The following is an 18,319-nucleotide window of genomic DNA, read 5'->3' as shown; positions in this document are numbered from 1 at the left end:
GGTATTTTGAAACAACAATGCTCTTTTTAAAGATACAAAGAGGATTCCTCTCTCTGTTCTCTGGCTGGTTCATTTCCCTCTGGCTCATTCCCTTTCTCTTTAAAGGTATAAAAGCAATTTAATGAGATATCTGAATACAGATTGATGCACAAAATATGCAAATGATCTGTATTTTACTGCCTACTCTTTTCATTTTCACTCCTGGACACAGCTCATCTATCTGAACTCCAGAGCAGTCAAAAACCCCCAGTGGCCAGCTGTGCCTCTTTTGCCTTAGTTACACCAACACTGCATTTGACCAAGGGCTCCAGATAGCCTCTGGTAGGGTGAGTAGAGGGAGGGCACGAGTATAGAACACTCACTTCCTCTCTCCACTTAAGCTACCCCTCCTGTTCTGTCTCTCCCCTACACACACACACACACACACTCTCTCTCTCTCTCTCTCTCTCTCTCTCTCTCTCTCTCTCTCCAGAGCTAGATTGGGCCTTCGGTAGTAGGCACATGCAAAGTGATTGGAAACCGGGATTCCTGGTTTGCCTTCCCTATGAATCTGAGGAAGGCACTTCTTTGGCTCTTCACCCCATTTTTCCATAGGGAGAGGTGTAAAAAACTGGGAAGGAGGAGATTAATATACTAGTTTATAGGCCAGGAAAGAGGGCAGTTGGCCAAGGATGAGGAGTAGAGTTCTGGGGAGCCAGAGCAAGATTCCCTATCTTTGAGCATCTTACTTAGTCTGACCATTGGGGAAGTAGATAGAGGAGATGGGGTAAAGGTGGGATTCTGTTCTCTCTGCATGGGGATTTGAGGGTAAGAGGTTCTCCAGTGACAGGTTGAGGTTCAGTCCCAGGACTAAACTAAAGCAGCTCCCTTCCCAAATAGAGAGGCAGTTGCGTGGAGGGGAGGGGTAAAGGGCAGTGGGAGGTGGATTAATCCCTTAATTACGCGGTGGTCGGCCCTGGCACCTGCTTTCAGCCCGCCCAGCCCCAGGAGACTTGCCTGAACTGGGGAGGGGGAGTGGAGAGGAGGAGGAGGAAAAGGAGGGGGCCGGACCGAGCGAAGGCGCGGGAAGGAAAGCCATACTGTGACTGGGGCAACTCACAGAGGCTGTGGAGGGGCGCACAACTCTCGGATCAAGGGGCTCGGACCAAGGGGCTGGGACCCGAGCCCCCAACCTCGTCCCAGTCCCCGCCATGCTACGTTACCTGCTAAAGACGCTGCTGCAGATGAACCTATTCGCGGACTCCCTGGCTGGGGATATCTCCAATTCAAGCGAGCTGCTCTTCGGTTTCAACTCCTCTCTGGTCGCGCTCAACCACAGCCTCCTTCCCCCCGGGGATCCCCCTCTCAACGGTGAGCCCGCCCTGCCTCGGGGATTCCACTTCTGCGGGAATGCGCGCTGCTAGAAGGAAAGTCAAACTGCTATGGGGATAGGAGTTTCTTTTTGGGAGGTCCAGGGCTAAGAATTCCCTCATTCCCTTTTCCTCCCCAATCATCTTAAACCGAAAAAGTTTAGGGACGCGGATGGCAGGGACTAGTCGTTATCGGGACAGAAGTTAGGCGTGTTGTTCTGGAATTGCTGGGAGTGCGATTAGGGGTGTGGGGCTGTTGACTACAGCGTCACTGAGATAGAAGTGAGGATCCGGTACAAAGAAATGTCCGTGGTGGTGGAATCCAAAGTAAAGAAGGGGCGAGGGCTAATGAATTACGTAGGGTGGAAGGTGAAGGAATCTACCCCAGACCCCAGAGGCACACCTGAGCCCTGTCCGGCCCAAATAATGCAAATAATCATGAGGCCCAGATAGAGAATAATCTGGCCTCAGAGTTTCTCGGCACATCGAGCGGGATGCTGTGAGTCGCAGGAAGCGTTTAGCCGAGCATTTTAGGGGCACTCCGAAGCCCTATTCTCTCCACTGTGGGATAATGCAGCCTCCGGCTCCAATGGAGCTGAAGCTTGCAGGAGTCGGAGTCATTACTGCTAATTACAGTGATTAATAAATGACTGCGACAACCCGAAGCCCCCAGAGCGCAGCTGGAAGCACGCGGAAGCTGTTCATTAGGTATCTAGGGAGATATATGACCGAAATCTGCCTCCTATCGACCAAGCCTCGAACTTCAACTGTCATTTTTCTTGGGGTAGCCTCTTCATGTCCCTTTCCTCACTCTTCTCCCACCTCGTCGTACCCCAAAATGATTGTTTCTCGGGAGTCTCTTCAGAAAGGTTCCAGTAACCTCTTTGGTCACTCTCGGGTCATTCTTTTGGCATTAGCTCATAGGGATGGGTGGAAGCACAGAGAGGAGAGAATAGAAAATGGACTCTGGGGCAGTGGTGTAGTGGAAAGAGTGCTTAATTTGGGATCAGAAAAATCAGGATTCGAGTCTCTGCTCTGCAACATGCTATTTGTATAAGCTTGGATAAGTTATTTCACCTCCCTAGGTCTCAGCTTCCTCATCTGTAAATGGAGTGGGGTGGACTAAGATTTCCTCTGAGGTCCTTTCCAGATCTAGATACTATGATCTTAAATTGGAAAGCGCGGAAGGAAAAGAAGTGTTGTACTCTGATTACTAAGCGAAGAGCCCCCAGGCCTCATTAACATGCCCAACAGCTATTCATTAGTCTGATGTGTAGAAGCTTCTCTTGGGACTAGAAATGACAAGGGGAGGAATTCTAGGTACCAGTGTCCCGCAGCTGTTGTCCGAAGGAATTAGGCGGGGAGACAAGTCCATAGGATGGGGGGGAGGGAGGGGAAGCCAGGTGGTCTGAGAGCCCTTGTCTTCCCAAGTTCCGGGCATCGTTTCTCGGGGTACATAAGCCTTGGAGCCCCCTCAATGACAGATCCCCTCCTTTCCCCTCTCAATAGCGCTAAACGACTGCAAAGAGTTTCAGTTCTTTCTCAGTCTACCTTCCCAACGAGGGTGACTGAATTATCTGTATGTCCGAACATGCGTTAGAAGGAAGACTGGGGTTGAGAGGAGATTGGGATGTGGAGGCAAAATTGGAAAAAGAAGATTTTGCTCTAAAAGCCAGGATATGTCAGGGCAATGACGTTAAAAACATTTTTTTAAAAATTTATTTGAGGGACGGCTAGGTGGCGCAAGCAGATAGAGCACCGGCCCTGAAGTCAGGAAGGACCTGAGTTCAAATCCGGCCTCAGACCAAACACTTGACACTAGCTGTGTGACCCTGGGCAAGTCACTTAATCCCAATTGCCTAAAAACAAAACAAAAACAAAAAAAAATTTATTTGACAGGCCACATGGCATAGGGGATAGAGAGCTGGTCTCGAAAACAGAAAGACCCGAGTTCGAGTCCCGCCTCTGACTCATGCTACCCAGGGAAGGTCACCGACTCGGTGTGCTAACAATTTTCTAAGCCTGTAAATTCCCTTGCAGAGGTGGCAACCAGCTTTGGTGTGGGGAAATATTAATCCAAGGTATCCCAATGGCAAATACAATAAGTGTTATGGATAGGTTCTATCCATAACACTTATTTAAATCAAAGAGGTAATTTAAAATCCTCCCCCCACGCACACACACATACATCCAAGGGATCAGAGAAGAGAATAAAGAAGCGACTGGCCCAGCTCAATCTTACTTCGAACTTTCTAAGGGAGAGGAAAATAAAACTGAATTTGGAACCAAAGCCCGGAGCCGAAGAGTACTCAGGAAGGGGTCCGGGTTGTTCACCCAAGGGTTATTCGTGGCAGCCTGATACTCTTACTTATGGCAGTAGCGACACCTAGTGGCCTAGACTGGCTACAACTCCTAGTAAAAGGAAGCCACAATTCCCCCCCTCCCACCCTCTTCCCCCACCACACTTTCCCGAAAGTCTTTCTATTCCTTTGCGCCTACCCAGGTAAGCCTCGGTACTCGAAAACTACGTCTAACTTTCTCTTATCTAGTGATAGCCAGGAAACTGGAGAGTCTTGTGGAGTCCCGGGGGCCAGGAATGGAGCAAAGCAAGGTGTGAAACCATATTCCGGTTCTTGACCTGTTCTCAAGCAGGTCCTTTCTCAGCTCCATGCCTTAAGCTTTCCGCGGGATATATCCTTTTCAGAACTAAGCGGAGCCCCGAGTGCCCCAGCATCTCTGCTAGGGAAAGTGATCTTGCGATGTCAAGGCCATGTGACCAGTAGGAAATCTGCACTGTGGGAAAGGGTGTGGAAAAACTAACCCTCCACGTTTGGACTACATGCCTCAGTTTACCCCCGTTTGGGCAGTCCTCCCACCTCTTCCTCATTTCAGGGTCGCGAGGCGGACCGGAGGACGCAGTGCCACGCATAGTGGAACAGCCGCCAGATCTGTTGGTCTCCAGGGGTGAGCCTGCCACGCTGCCATGCCGTGCCGAGGGCAGGCCCCGTCCAGATATTGAATGGTACAAGGACGGTGCACGCGTGGCTACGGCCCGAGAGGATCCTCGGGCTCACCGCCTGCTGTTACCCAGTGGCGCACTCTTCTTCCCTCGCATCGTGCATGGACGCCGAGCCCGTCCAGATGAGGGTGTCTATACTTGCGTGGCTCGCAACTACTTAGGGGTAGCGGCGAGTCGGAATGCTTCCCTGGAGGTGGCGGGTGAGTAGCCTCAGGGCAAGTGTGTAACCTAACTCATGCTTCAGCCGCTTTCACAATCCCAGCGCTTGATGTGGCCCTGGAACTTTACAGACCCTTCTCAGGTCGGCTCCCATTCTCTCCATACTTAATTTTACAACGAACCACAAGTTTCGTTCTTCTCGATGAAGTGGCAGACTCCCTCCCCTGTCCATCCAGATCAGCACCTGAACTCTGTACTTTACCCTTGCTTAGTCCTCACTTATTTTCTGGACCATGTATACTTTTTTTTTTAATCCCCTTGTCACCTCCTCCTCTCCTCTTCAGTACTAAGGGATGACTTCCGGCAGCCCCCAGTGGACGTGGTGGTGGCAGTGGGGGAACCTGCAGTTCTGGAGTGTGTGCCACCCAGGGGCCACCCAGAACCCTCTGTGTCCTGGAAGAAAGACAGTCTTCGGCTCAAGGAGCAGGAAGGACGAATCACGGTGAGGAACTGGAGTCTTGGGAGGGGTGGGGCCACCAGGGTGGAGGGGAGGATCTACCCAGAAAGAATGTGAACACGGTATAAGGGACTTAAAATCATAGCATTTTAGCGCCTGAGGGACCTTAGAGAGCAACTAATCCAGTCCCACACATTTTACAGAGGAGGAAACTGAGGCCCTTCAAGGGGAAGTGACTTAGTCAAGGTCATAAATGTAGTTGATGACAGGGATAAGACTAGAACCCCGGTCTTCTGACTCATACAGTAATACTTTTTAATCAGTGGAATTTAGTCATAAATCAAAATTAAGAAGCATTGTTTTAATAATTGCCCACTCTGGGGGCAGCTAGGTGGCGCAGTGGATAGTGCACTGGCCCTGAAGTCAGGAGGACCTGAGTTCAAATCCGGTCTCAGACCAAACACTTGACACTTACTAGCTGTGTGACCCTGGGCAAGTCACTTAAGCCCAATTGCATAAAAAACAAACAAACAAAAGAATTGTCCACTGTGGGTTAAAGGGCTGCTCATCTACTAAATAAGAGCATTTGAAATTCAAGAGAAATAGATTGTAAAACATATCAAAAACTCTGTAATTCACTAATAGAAAGGGTTAGGTAATCAGACGTTGGTCACTGTGAAAAAAGCAGAACAAGATGATAGTGAAGGGAAGGAAGGAAGGAGACTGAGGGAAGTGGGTAAGAAGTTAGGGATGTAAAGTGAATTCTGGTTGTCCGGTGATCTGGACAGGGTCAAGTATGGGCAAAAGATATACCTAGGCAGAAGAGGATTGGAGCAGAATAGGGGACTGTAAAGTCCAAAGGAATTGAACTGTCCCCACATTCTCCAGATTCGAGGTGGGAAACTAATGATGTCACACACACTCAAGAGTGATGCTGGGATGTATGTATGTGTGGCTTCCAATGTGGCAGGTGAACGTGACAGTGGGGCAGCTGAACTTGTGGTTTTTGGTAAGTACAGGAGTTCCTGAGTTTGGGGAGGGGGGAATGAGGGGCTTTGTAGACATCTCTGTAATTTCATGCCCATTCCTCTGTGCCAGAGCGCCCCTCCTTCCTGCGCAGGCCTGTGAACCAGGTAGTCCTGGCTGATGCCCCTGCTGACTTTCCATGTGAGGTGCAGGGGGATCCTCCGCCACATCTGCGTTGGCGCAAGGAGGAGGGGGAGTTGCCCATAGGCAGGTGAGAAGCCCCCTTCTTCTTACTCAACAGGACCCCCAACCATCAAGAGAACTTCTCTTAGCCTTCCTCCAGGGGACTGGGATGCAGCCACAGTCACCTCTGTGGTTTCAGTATCAGGACTTACAGAAACTATGTCCATTTTCCTTTTCACCTCATCTATGGTGTCCACATTCCCCAATGTATTTCTGTAGGCTTCAAGTCCATGACTTGCCTGTGTACCTGACCTTGGTGACTGTCTTGGGAAGGTCACAGGCTCCTCAGAGCAGAGTTTCAGGGTTGGGGAGGGAAAAGGGGCATAGCTGTGACCAATCCATCCCTGGTGGGTGGGTGGGTGGGGAGTGAAACAGGTATGAGATCAGGAGTGACCACAGTCTTCGGATCGGGAGAGTGAGTGCAGAAGATGAGGGAACTTATACCTGTGTGGCTGAGAACAGTGTGGGCCGAGCGGAGGCCTCTGGCTCTCTCAGTGTCCATGGTAAGAACCCTGCTTGAGGGTGGAGGGAGGGACAGGAAGGGATGAAAGGTGGAATCATTGAAGCAGGAATAGGAGGTAGCAAGAGGAGGCCTGTGGAGAAGGTAGGTAATAGAGAGATAGGGGGAAAGCATGGTTGGAGGACTGGGGACTTATTTCATGAAATGGGAGGAGGCACTGACCAAGGTCAATGAATTCTAGAGGGAGGGAAAGAATAAAGAATACAAGTGGGAAAGAAGAAAAGGATAGGCTACTTACTAGACAAATTGGGCCTTTCCCCCACCCCATCAGATCTCTTCTTGACTTAGCATATCCTCTTGGGGCTGGAGCCATCCCCTCACGCCTGTTCTCCTTTCTTTTCTCTCTTCCAGTCCCACCCCAGCTAGTGACACAGCCACAGGACCAGATAGCAGCTCCAGGAGATACTGTGACTTTCCAGTGTGAGACAAAGGGGAATCCTCCACCTGCTATCTTCTGGCAAAAGGAAGGTAGTCAGGTAGGTGTCTGTCCAGGGGTACTCTGGTAAATGTTAAACAAGCAATTCTCTGCATGTGACACTTTTGTTTTCTTGGGGTTTTTTTTTGGCCGCATGTGACACTTTTAAGTTTAATCTGTATTAATAACATTTTCTCTATCATTTTATTAAGTCTAGACAACCAACAAAACAATAAATCAAGTCCTAACTTGTAGTGTTTGCTGATTTGTAAAGTGTAAATTATTCCACTGAAAATTTAACAGTTGTTACTCTTGATCACACCCTTATGGCTATCCCTAGGGTTTACATTTCTCTTTCCCACAAATGTTTTCCCAAATCTTAGGCCACTTGTAACACTGTTCCCTCAAGCCTCCACCTCATCATGTATGTTCATAAGTCTCCTACCTAGAGCATTTTACCTCTCTTGGGTACCCAGTTTTAATCTAACTCATTTACTAGTTCTTATGCCTGGTTCCACATGATAGACAACTCATTCTTTTTTTTTTTTTTTTGGTGAGTCAATTGGGGTTAAGTGACTTACCCAGAGTCACATAGCTAGTGAGTGTTATGTGTCTGAGGCCGAATTTGAACTTGGGTCCTCCTGACTCCAGGGCCAGTGCTCTATCCACAGCGCCACCTAGCTACCCCTCTCAATCATTCTTACTTGTTACCTTAAGTTAAAGTGTGGACCCTAATCTTGGCATCTTTTTCCTACCACTTGGTCTCTATTTCTAACAAAAACAATGACTCTTCTTCCTTTTCTAAAATAGGGCGGCATCCCTTGCACCACCTTCTAGATTCTCTTTTCCATAGCTCACTGTGACTATTTCTTGTTATTATGGGCACTTTTTTGAGTTGAACAGATCACTAGATGTGAAGTAAGAGAAAGAGCATGAGATTTGTACTTGGTTTTAGTCCTGGTTTTAGCTTTAGGGTTTTAGACCTGGCTCTGCAACTCACTACAGTTCGTGAGACAGTGAAATACCTGGGCCTCATCTGTAAAACGTAAGGGTTAGACTGGTTGGCCCCTAGGGTCCCCTCTGATGATCCTACATGACTGTTTCTTTGCCATGTTTGGATGCTGCTAATGGTTCCCCAAACATTTACAAAGGAAAGATTGATTCTCTGCTCTCACTTAGCTCAGATTAACAGTTCCAATTTCCCTAGGTGCCTGGCCTCATCAGCTCAGAGAAATTAACATATTGAGTATAAATATACGTTGAAACTGAAACTCCTACAAAGAGAAGTAGGGAGAGTTAATAGAAGTAGTGTTAATCAATACAATAGAACATAGTCAGCAATATAGAATGTAAACCCTTCTTTCCATTGGTGAACAGGATGCAATTTCCCCCTGTCCCATTCCTATATTCCAAATCTCCTAGAATCATTAAATGTTAGCACTGGAGGAGACCTGAGGGATTATCTAGTCCAATTTCTTGATTTTACAAGAAGGAAAATTAAGGCCTTGTGACTTGACCAAGGGTACACAAAAAGTAGCAGAATCAATACTGGAAACCAATTAAATTAATCACACATTTTAAAGTGCCTACTATGTGCACTGGTGATTCAAATAAGAAACAAATACAAAAATGAAACACTCCCTGCAAGATGAATTTATATTCTACTGGAGGTTTGGTAAGATGATGTACCCAGATAAACATAACATATGGTAGGGTGTAAAGGTGGAGATGGATGGAGATGACCACAAAAGGGAAATCCAGACAAAGTGGCCCAGGAGTATTTGAGATCTCCTGACTACAGTCCTGCGTTCTTTCCAATGCTTTTTTTTTTTTTTTTTTTTTTGCTTTTTGGTGAGGCAATTGGGGTTAAGTGACTTGCCCAAGGTCACAGGGCTAGTGAGTGTCATGTGTCTGAGGCCAGATTTGAACTCAGGTCCTCCTGACTCCAAGGGAGTTCTATCCACTGTGCCACCTAGCTGCCCCTCCAACACTTCTTGATGCCTTCTTTCCCACATATCACTGTTGTTCACTTTAACCAGACACATTTTAAATCTGGAAAGCAGAGCGCCTCCTAGTGGTTATCTGTCCTTGACCCTATAAGCCTGTTCTCTCCCTGGAATTTCATTGTTTTTTGGTCTGATGGGGAAGGAGAGCTGTAGGTCCCCAAAAAGGATACAGGTGTCTCCTCCCCTGGGTTCTCAGATTCCTGGTTCTATCTATTTCTAGATTCTGCTATTCCCTAGTCAACCCTCCCAGTCCACAGGGCGTTTCACTGTCTCCCCAAGTGGCCAACTCAACATCACTGAAGTGCAGAGTGGAGATGCTGGTTACTATGTGTGCCAGGCAGTCAGTGTTGCTGGCAGCATTCTGGCCAGGGCCTCACTGGAGGTGAAGGATGGTGAGCATGCAATGGGGCACATGCAACTGGAAGGAGGCAATGGCTAAAAGAGAATGGCTTTTTTTGTGTTCTCTGCAATGTGAATGAAGCGAGGGTGGTTTCTAGGGAAGATCCTCAAAGCATGGGAACCAAGAAAAGAACTTAATGAAGATAAATTTGTGGAACCAAGCTAATAGTACCAAATTGGGGCAACCTTCTGCTTTTCAAATGGCTTAGGGAAGCAAAAGTAAGAAGGTTGCAAATTGGATCTAGGGACTTTCTGAGTTGGTTTAGCATTTTCTCCCTTAGTTTCCCTGGATGTCTTTCCTCCAATAATCCTCCATGGGCCATTAAATCAGACTCTGGCATCGGGATCCTCTGTGTGGTTACCATGCAGAGTGACTGGGAACCCTCAGCCCAGTGTTCAGTGGTTGAAGGATGGACAGGGGCTGGACAGTGGAGACCTGAGACTAAATCTATTGGCTAATGGCACCTTGCATATCACCAACTTGCAGGTGAGTCAAACCAACCCAGTGGGGACCCAGAAAGACTCCTCAGAGCTCCTCCTTCTAACATTCCCAACCCAATGGCCATGTATTAGATCTCTAATCCCTACATGTAACCCTCAGCTGATTTCAGATGTCCCTGGAAATTTGCACAGTATTTCTCCCATGCCTCTGCATCCTTACCTCCTTTGCCCACCTAATCACCATTTAATTCAGTTGTCAGTAACCTGTCTTTTTTCAGGAGGGTGATTTGGGGCTCTACAGCTGTGTGGCCAAGAGTTCCAAAGGGCAGGCCATATGGAATGGCTGGCTAAGGGTACAAGGTGAGATATCCCTTTTCCCAATGCATTTTTTCTATTTGTCTTTATCTAAGACCTTCCACCATGTCAGTAACTTCCTCCCAATATCCCAGGACAGACTCCATCTTCCATACATTCATTCAATTTATGACTTTTAAGAAGGGAAGCAGGAAGCTTAGCATAGTGCCTGACACATAGTAGGTGCTTTAAAATGTTTATTGAATTGAACTGAAGAAGTCAAGCTGTGAAACTTATGTGAGTGGGGAATCATTACGCTCTCTTTTTCCCTACCATCAACATTACTATGTCTCTGGGAAGTGTAGTCTCATAGCAGACTATTATCTTCCATAATACTACTAAATATTTAACAAATGCTTTTTCATTAATTCTTTCCTATAGATGGTGTTGTGGGGTCCACAGGGCTTCCTACTGAGCCCAGTGGTCCCCCTGGTTCTCCCTCTCAGCCAGTGGTTATTGAAGTCACCAAGAACAGCATCACCCTGACCTGGAAGCCCAGCCCACAGGCTGGAGGGTCACCAGTCACTTCTTATGTGATAGAGGCCTTCAGGTGAGGGTTTAAGGAAGTGGGGGGTGTGCAGCTGATAGATATTGGGTTCTAGGTCCTGTCTGGGGCCATCTGTTCTGGAGATCTTTGAAACTGTAGTCAGGGGCTCTCTAGGTCCCTTTCTGGTTGGGGATGGAATGGGGACAGAAAAGTTTTGGAGCAGAGTAGAATCACAGAAGTCCTGTCAAGCTGGATGAGTGTTCCTCCCTTAGTCAACCTTCTCCATTGCAGCCAGGCATCTGGTAACACTTGGAGGACAGTAGCAGATGGTGTACAGCTAGAGACACATACCATCACTGGTTTGCAGCCCAACACAATCTACCTATTCCTAGTTCGAGCAGCGGGGACTTGGGGTCTCAGTGAACCCAGTCCTGTCTCTGAGCCTGTTCAGACCCAGGGTGAGTGAAGATCATGTCTTTTGATATGGGGAAATGGGTAGGAGATTCCAATCCACACAGCCCCCATCTCCAGCTCATTGCTGCATACATCCCTAGAGGGGATCTAAGTAAAAGGGAAAGCCTTCCTACTGAGGAGAGATCTCAAACCTCAAAACCCTTCCCTTTCTATGTCACCTACCCTGTGGGCGGTAGGTGGCAGATGTCAGGACTCATTCCCGGAAGCTGCTCTGCTGTCCTGCTCTCACAGAGCCCTAGGCTATGCCCTGGAGAACTGGCTTGGGGAAGTATCAGAGGAGAAGCAAGAATTATAGCCAGTCTCCTCTTTTTCTCCTGTGACCCCTTCTGAGGGGACTCTCTGATTAGCAGACAGCGGCCCCTCCAGGCCAGTTGAGGATCCATGGCAAGGGCAGCGAGGTCTGGCTGATGTGGTTGTTCAACTGCAGGAGCCCCTGTTCCTTAGTCCCACATCCCTGCAGGTGTCCTGGACTGTGAGTAAGGGGACAGAGTGGAGGGGAGCACAGGTAGCGATTGGGATTTAACATCAGGAGGCAAAGCTCAAAGGACTGGGTTTGGGAAAGTGAAGTCCATTGGGTGGAGGAGGCTGCTCTGACCTATGGAGGTGTTGAGGTCTTCAGAAGCTGCTAGGGCCTCTCCTCCCTCTCCAGGACTCTTTCTCCACTCTAGCATGCCTCTTTCTCCAGGTGGATGGCCCAACTCAGTTGGTGTGGGGCTTCCGGGTGTTGTGGAGGGCAGTAGGCTCAAGTAGCTGGACAGTTCTGGACATAGGATCCTCAGGCCAGCGGAATGCTGTGCTGAGAGAGCTGCCGGCAGGTGCACAGATCCAAATCAAGGTGCAGCCCTACAGCAGGGAGGGACCAGGGCCTGAGAGCACTGTTCTAACCAGGAGCACCCCTGAGGAGGGTGAGAAGGGACATGGAGGTGGAGGGCAGGAAATCAAGAAGGAGTAGGCAAGAGGGATTCAGGGTACCAGGGAGGGGGAGAGCTGAGGAGATTGAAGTCTGAAGGGGATGCTCATTGACAGCCAAATAATGGGATGTGTGGTTGGGGAAACCATTCCTTAGCTACCAAGCTTGTTTATGCAATGGTATTGGGGAAAAGATGTTTGGAAATCAAGGAACTGAGAGCATTCAGTGACTGTCTGTGTCCTTCTTCACCATGCCCCCACCCTGAACCAGCCCCCAGTGGGCCCCCCCAGGCAGTGACAGTGGCCCTGGGGGGTGATGGCAACAGCAGCATCACTGTTTCCTGGGAGCCTCCTATCCCCACCCAGCAAAATGGAATCATTCAGCAATACCAGGTAGAAAGCTTGTGTGTGTGTGTGTGTGTGTGTGTGTGTGTGTGTGTGTGAGAGAGAGAGAGAGAGAGAAAGTATTTCAAAATATGGAACAATAGAGTCTGGGATCCCAGACACCGGGGAGCTTGGAAGGGCCTCCATGTAAGGATACAAGACTTAGAGGGAAAAAAGGACAGGTGGACAGAGAGATAGATACGGAAGGATAATGAAGCCAAGGAAGAGGGTATATTTGGACGTCTTGGCTTTGGCATATCCCAATTGTGAATTCTGTGTACAACATCCTCAAAAAGCAATCATCCAACCTCTGACTGAGCACTCCCAGCAATAAGGCATTCTCCCTGCATCCCAAGGGAGTCTCTCCATTTTTGGACATTTCTAATTGTTAGGAAGTTTTCCTTATATGGAGCTGAAATCTGCCTCTCTGTAATTTCCACTCATTGTTTCTAGTTCTAATCTCTGGGGCCAAGCAAAACAATTCTAATCTATCCCTCTTCCACATGACTGCCTTTCAAATCCTTGAAGTCAGGAATTATGCCCCTTCCCCTCCCAACCCCATGTCTTCTATGGGCTCAATATACCCAGTTCTTTCTGAGAGATTCTCAAATGTCATGGTTTCTAGTCTCCTCTACAGTTTGGGTACCTGCTTCTGATTGTGCTCCAGCTTGTCAGTGTCTCTCCTAAAGTCTAGTTGTCAGAACTAAACAGAATCTGCTCTCTGAACAGGGTAGAGTACAGAGGTCCTCTCACTGCTTTTGCCTGGGACATTATACTTCCCGAATCTTGAGAGTGGGAGGGTTGGGAGGTAGTAAGAGGTTCAAGTGTTAGCTGACGAGCTGACCCCTTCCTGCTATATCATGCCTCAGTTTCTAAGGAGGGCAATGACCTAGATCCACACATACTGTTCTATACCCTACCTAACCTCTCATGGTCTTTCTAGATTTGGTGCCTGGGCAATGAGAGCCGCTTCCACCTGAACCAATCCGCTGCAGGCTGGGCACGGTCTGCAGTGTTGCGGGGACTACTCCCAGGCCTCCTTTACCAAACCCAAGTGGCTGCAGCCACCAGTGCTGGCATGGGCGTCGCCAGCCCCCCTGTGTTGATACAACTCCGTAAGTGATAGAAAAAGGGGGTGTGGGGACTGGGATGCTAGTTGGGAGATGGGATACCTAAGGGGGTAATTGTACTTCTAGCATGAAGATGACCCCATCTGAGTCCCCGAATTTCCCTTGCCTTTCCATGCTTTGACATCTCCCTGTTCTGCATAGCGCTCCCGCGGAATCCAGAGCCAGGGCCTGGGCTGGAGGTAGGTCCAGGGCTTGCAGAGCACCTGGCAAGTGTGCTTCGGGAGCCAGCCTTTATAGCAGGTGGTGGAGCAGCCTGTGGGGCACTTCTCCTCGGACTCAGTGCCGCCGTGTATCGGCGCCGTAGACAGCGCAAGGAGCTCAGCCACTACAATGGTGAGTAAAGCACTGATCAGGAAGGAGGGGGCGGCAGGGATTGAAAGGAAGAAAAGAGATCTGCAGGAGGGGATGAGACTTAGAAGTCTGTACCTCCAAGGCTAAGTAGGTCTGGAAGGAGGAGGAAAAACTGAGAACTCATCTCAGGCTGAGGGATTCAGGGATTCTCATAGGTGAAAGTGAGATAAAGCTAGGGAATGGGGGGGAAAGTTTCGTTTTCCTGACCTATCATTCCTTTTTCACCTGTGTCCTGTCCTCTTCCTACCCTTCTTCCACTTGTGTCTTTTGGAAGCCTCCTTTGCCTACACGCCAGCAGGTAAGGCAGCTCTACCTAGGATGGGGTTCAAACCAGATGTCAAAGTTGGTACTCACTCAATTACCCAATCTGTCTTTCCCAGTCTCCTTCCCCCACAATGAGGGCCTCTCCCGAGCCAGCTCCAGGTAATCCCTATAATCATAACCCTGCCAGAACTTGTGTTTGTCCCCTCATCTCCTCTTCATATTCACTTTACCTCACCCTCCCTAACTCTGCCTTCACATCCCCACCACAACCATCCACAGAACCTTGGCTCAAACAGGATCTGCCTCAGTCCAGACCCACTTCTTCTCATTTCAAATCAACATTCCTAAGATGATTACCCCCAAAGATCTTCTACCAAATTATACTCCCAATTCTGGCCATCCCCTCACATCCCCCACTACAGTTTCAGTGATCTGTCTCTTAGGCCTCCCATGGGTCTTGGCCCAGCCCCATACCCTTGGCTAGCAGACTCTTGGCCTCATCCACCACGAAGTCCTACAGCTCAAGAACCCAGGGGAAGCTGCTGCCCTAGCAATCCTGACCCAGATGACAGATACTACAATGGTAAGGCATAGTGCCACCATCCCAATTCACTTCCTCTCTTTCATCAGCCAATTGGGACATGTTAGAAAGAATCCAGGAACCTGAATCCCAGAACCTGCATATTCCTTGCTTGGGTGGGGATTGTGGAGGAGAAGAAACTTTGTTGCTTTGCTTAGGCCCTAGATAGGGAAGAGAGGGAAGAAAATTTAGTCCACCACACCCGTTCTCCTTGTGGTCCTCCTTTCTTTCTGGTCTTTCTTTGTCCCCCTGCCTCTCTCCCTGGGTTTTCCTTTTTTTCTTTCCCCAGAGGCAGGGATCTCCCTATACCTGGCTCAGACAGCTCGGGGGGCCACAGCCCCAGGGGAAGGGCCCATCTACAGCACCATTGACCCAGCTGGTGAGGAGCTTCAAACCTTCCATGGGGGCTTCCCCCCTCAGTCCCCTGAAGATCCGGGGGCCTGGACCACCCAATATGCTCCACCAGAATGGAGCCTGGATGACAGTGGTATGCTTTCTATACATCCCCAAATCCTAACCTTCCCATCTCACCCCAGCCCAGGGATTACCTATGATTTCTTTCCTCTATACTTGATATCCTAAACCTGTCCTAGCCCCTATTCTTCAGTTAAATAAGCCCTTCCTCCAAGATTCTTCCTGCCACCTTTTAGTCCTTCTTTCCACCACCAACCCTATCTTTTCCTGTCTCCCCTCATACCTCCTCCTTCGAACAATACCTCTGTGTGCCCCATATCCTTCCTCCTCTCAGGCCCCAGGGGCGGGAAATTAAAGATCCTGGGAAAGCCTGTACAGACCCCCTCTCTGAGCTGGCCTGAACCGTTGCCTCCACCACCCCCTTCCTGTGAGTTGAACTGCTTGGAGGGGGCTGAGGAAGAGCTCGAGGACAGGTGAGATGGTCTCCTGCCCTGGTTCCAAGCTCATAGGAACAAGGGATTAGACTTGTTTTAGTTTGTCCAAAGGACAGAATTAGGAAGAATGGGAGGAAAATTCAAGGGAGCAGATTTTGGAAAATTGGACTCATATGATTTAGAGCTGGAAGAAACCCTGGAGAACCTAATAATTAGAATTGTCCCACAGTTGGAATGAGTTCTTTTGGTAGGCAATGAGTTACTCATCCCTGAAAATCTTCAAAGGGATGCCGGATGACCACTTAATAAGGATATTGTAGAGAGAGTTCTTGGTCAGATGCGGGGTGGATTGGATGACCTGAGTTCCCTTCCAACTCTTCTGTTATTAGACAGTGATGCCTAGGGCGAACAGGAGGGCAAAGATGTTGGTTGGAAGAGGGAGGAGCTGATGGTAGGAGAGCTGAAGGGAAAGTGAACAACTTTACCCTTCCTCCTCTTCTCCTTGAACCCAGTTCAGAACCTGATGAGTGGTGCCCACCATTGCCTGAAAGAAGCCATCTGGAAGAGTCCAACCCAAGCAAAGGCTGCATGGCCTCCCCCTCTCGTGGAAATACTCCCTCTCCTACTCCTTCTTACGGAGATCAATCCACAGTGACCCTTACTCCCTCACCCCCTGAGCCGTCACAGGCCCCTGCTGAAATTGTCTGTATCCACCACACACCCAGGTACGAATCCCAGGAATCTTGAGGATGCTGGGGTTTGTGGTTGGGTCATGGCTGAGTATGGTTTATACCCTCTCTTTATGGAAGAGTGAGCATAAACTAGAAAGGGCTGGCCTGCTGTGGACTGAGTCTCTGAAGACTGTCTCTGTAGGGTGATGTTTCCCCATGTACTAACAGATTCATGTCTTTGCAGTCGGGTGCCCACTGGAGCAAGTCCTCCTCTCAGCCTATCCCAGTCCAGTTTGAGTGGCCTTGAAGGGGGACCTGTTAGCCTGAGTGCCAGCCCAATGCCACCTCGACACCTCAGCCCTAGCCCCGTCCCTAGTACCACCAGCACCCCAGGTGAGTCTACAGTCACTGAGCCCTTCATATAATTCTGTTCCTAACCTAACATTCTTTTCTCATCCTCAGCTATATGACAGCCTCTGATCTGAAGTTCTAGCTTCAAGCCCTTTCCCAGAGCCAGTCCTTAACCCCAACTCCCTCCTCTCCTCAACAATGTAGTTAGAGCCAGACTGGCACCTAGAGAGATGACTTCCTCACCCCCAGGACCTCGTGCACGAACCCGGAAGAAATCCAAAGCTGTTCCTTATAGAAAGGACCGGAGTCCAGGAGGTGAGTAGTATTACAGTAGTTGGGAATGGTTTTCTATGGGATAGTTAGGAAATGTAGGATATTATGGTGGTGGGCTAGATGATGAGGAAAAGAAGGTCCCAGATTTGGGGAGGAAGAGCCTGTCAGAACTGTTTACTCCTGGTCTCGTTATGCCAGGAAGACTGTTTGAATATAGGGGAAGAAGGTTGATGATGTGGACAAAGTGAAGGAGTTTTCTGATACCAAAAACTCTTCCTTCCCAGATTTGCCCCCTCCGCCCCTTCCTCCACCAGAAGAGGAGGCTAGCTGGGCCTTAGGGCTTCGAGCAATAGGAAATGTCTCCTCTCTGGAACGAGAGAGGAGAGGGGAGAAAAGAATGGTTCGAGCTGTACCCCTAGGGGGTCATCATGCTCCTCCCCCTGATGGTAAGTAGTCACTGGGTAGATTGAAATTGTTGATTGTAGATTGTTGTCCAAATGTAGGACAACAAAGGATTAGTGTGGGAATTATAGTGTAGAAATTGTTTACCAATTTACAAATTTTTCACTGTTTTTCAACAGAGGTTGGATTTTAAATTCCCAATTCATCCCCAGTGGAACTCATGAATTTGATTACTTTCAAATCTCCTGCCCTCCTCCATCTTTCATATACTCAGTTCCTGTTACACATAAGCACTCTGTTAGGTACTCGACCCTCATCCCTCATTTTCTGCTCTTTCCTGCTCCACCTTCTCTCATTAGAGCATGATCATGGGTACAGTGAGGAGAGTGGTGGTCATTGTCTGTCCTTTTCCTAGTACCTGGATCTCCTTCTCTTTTCCCCTACAGAGGAAACCTGGCTTCCATATAGCAGACCCAGCTTTTTGCCCCGGAGTCAAGGGGCAAGTGCCTGCTCCACTGCTGGCAGCAACTCCTCCAGAGGCTCCAGCAGTTCCCGGGGCTCCCGAGGTCCTGGTCGAAGCCGTCGCCCAAGGGGGGAGCATCGAGAAGTGAAGGTGGGGCCAGAAAGAGGAGGAAAAGGCACAGGGGAGGTAAATACTAAGAGGTGATAGAGGTGATGGAGAACATGGGGATAGGAGGAGGACAGAGAAGAAAGTGAATAATTAATTGCATGAGGAAGTATAGAGAGAGGTTTTGAGAAGGAGAAATGAGCTGCCAGAGGGTCTGTAGCTTCAGATTTTTTTTTGTCGTCATTCACCATACTACCCCCCCATCACACACACACACACACACACACACACACACACAC

At 48.9% G+C, this 18,319-nt stretch overlaps 1 protein-coding gene across 2 annotated transcripts; it reads left to right on the top strand.

Moving 5' to 3' along the window:
- Positions 1 to 1,190: 1,190 nt before the first annotated feature.
- On the top strand, positions 1,191 to 18,285 carry ROBO3 (roundabout guidance receptor 3). Of its 2 annotated transcripts, none has more exons than XM_027835149.1 (27): positions 1,191 to 1,350; positions 4,242 to 4,568; positions 4,872 to 5,029; positions 5,873 to 5,993; positions 6,083 to 6,221; positions 6,569 to 6,696; positions 7,065 to 7,189; positions 9,355 to 9,526; positions 9,815 to 10,020; positions 10,253 to 10,334; positions 10,710 to 10,878; positions 11,107 to 11,273; positions 11,640 to 11,761; positions 11,975 to 12,194; positions 12,470 to 12,591; positions 13,526 to 13,697; positions 13,854 to 14,045; positions 14,338 to 14,361; positions 14,444 to 14,486; positions 14,771 to 14,910; positions 15,197 to 15,394; positions 15,656 to 15,794; positions 16,268 to 16,480; positions 16,671 to 16,819; positions 17,027 to 17,092; positions 17,335 to 17,496; positions 17,899 to 18,285. In XM_027835149.1, the coding sequence occupies exons 1-27, from the start codon at positions 1,191 to 1,193 to the stop codon at positions 18,117 to 18,119; spliced, it is 4,137 nt and encodes a 1,378-aa protein (XP_027690950.1). In that variant the 3' UTR covers positions 18,120 to 18,285. The 2 variants fall into 2 exon arrangements, with proteins under 2 accessions (XP_027690950.1, XP_027690949.1); XM_027835148.1 differs by having other exon boundaries at positions 11,637 to 11,761; positions 16,982 to 17,092.
- The last annotated feature ends 34 nt before the right edge of the window (positions 18,286 to 18,319 follow it).

This window comes from Vombatus ursinus, unplaced genomic scaffold, assembly GCF_900497805.2.
Source record: "Vombatus ursinus unplaced genomic scaffold, bare-nosed wombat genome assembly UNPS02014813.1, whole genome shotgun sequence".
Taxonomy (NCBI): Eukaryota; Metazoa; Chordata; class Mammalia; order Diprotodontia; family Vombatidae; genus Vombatus; species Vombatus ursinus.
Note: the sequence above shows the minus strand (reverse complement) of the source record. Positions and strands in the feature narration are given on the sequence as shown.

What these genes read in the sequence shown, in the direction of transcription:
- ROBO3 (XM_027835148.1), top strand. Translation starts at nt 1,191, where the DNA reads ATGCTACGTTACCTGCTAAAGACGCTGCTGCAGATGAACCTATTCGCG. An exon ending in TAGTACCACCAGCACCCCAG is followed by an intron (nt 16,820 to 16,981) that starts GTGAGTCTACAG and finishes TCAACAATGTAG; the next exon opens with TTAGAGCCAGACTGGCACCT. An exon ending in TCATGCTCCTCCCCCTGATG is followed by an intron (nt 17,497 to 17,898) that starts GTAAGTAGTCAC and finishes TTTCCCCTACAG; the next exon opens with AGGAAACCTGGCTTCCATAT.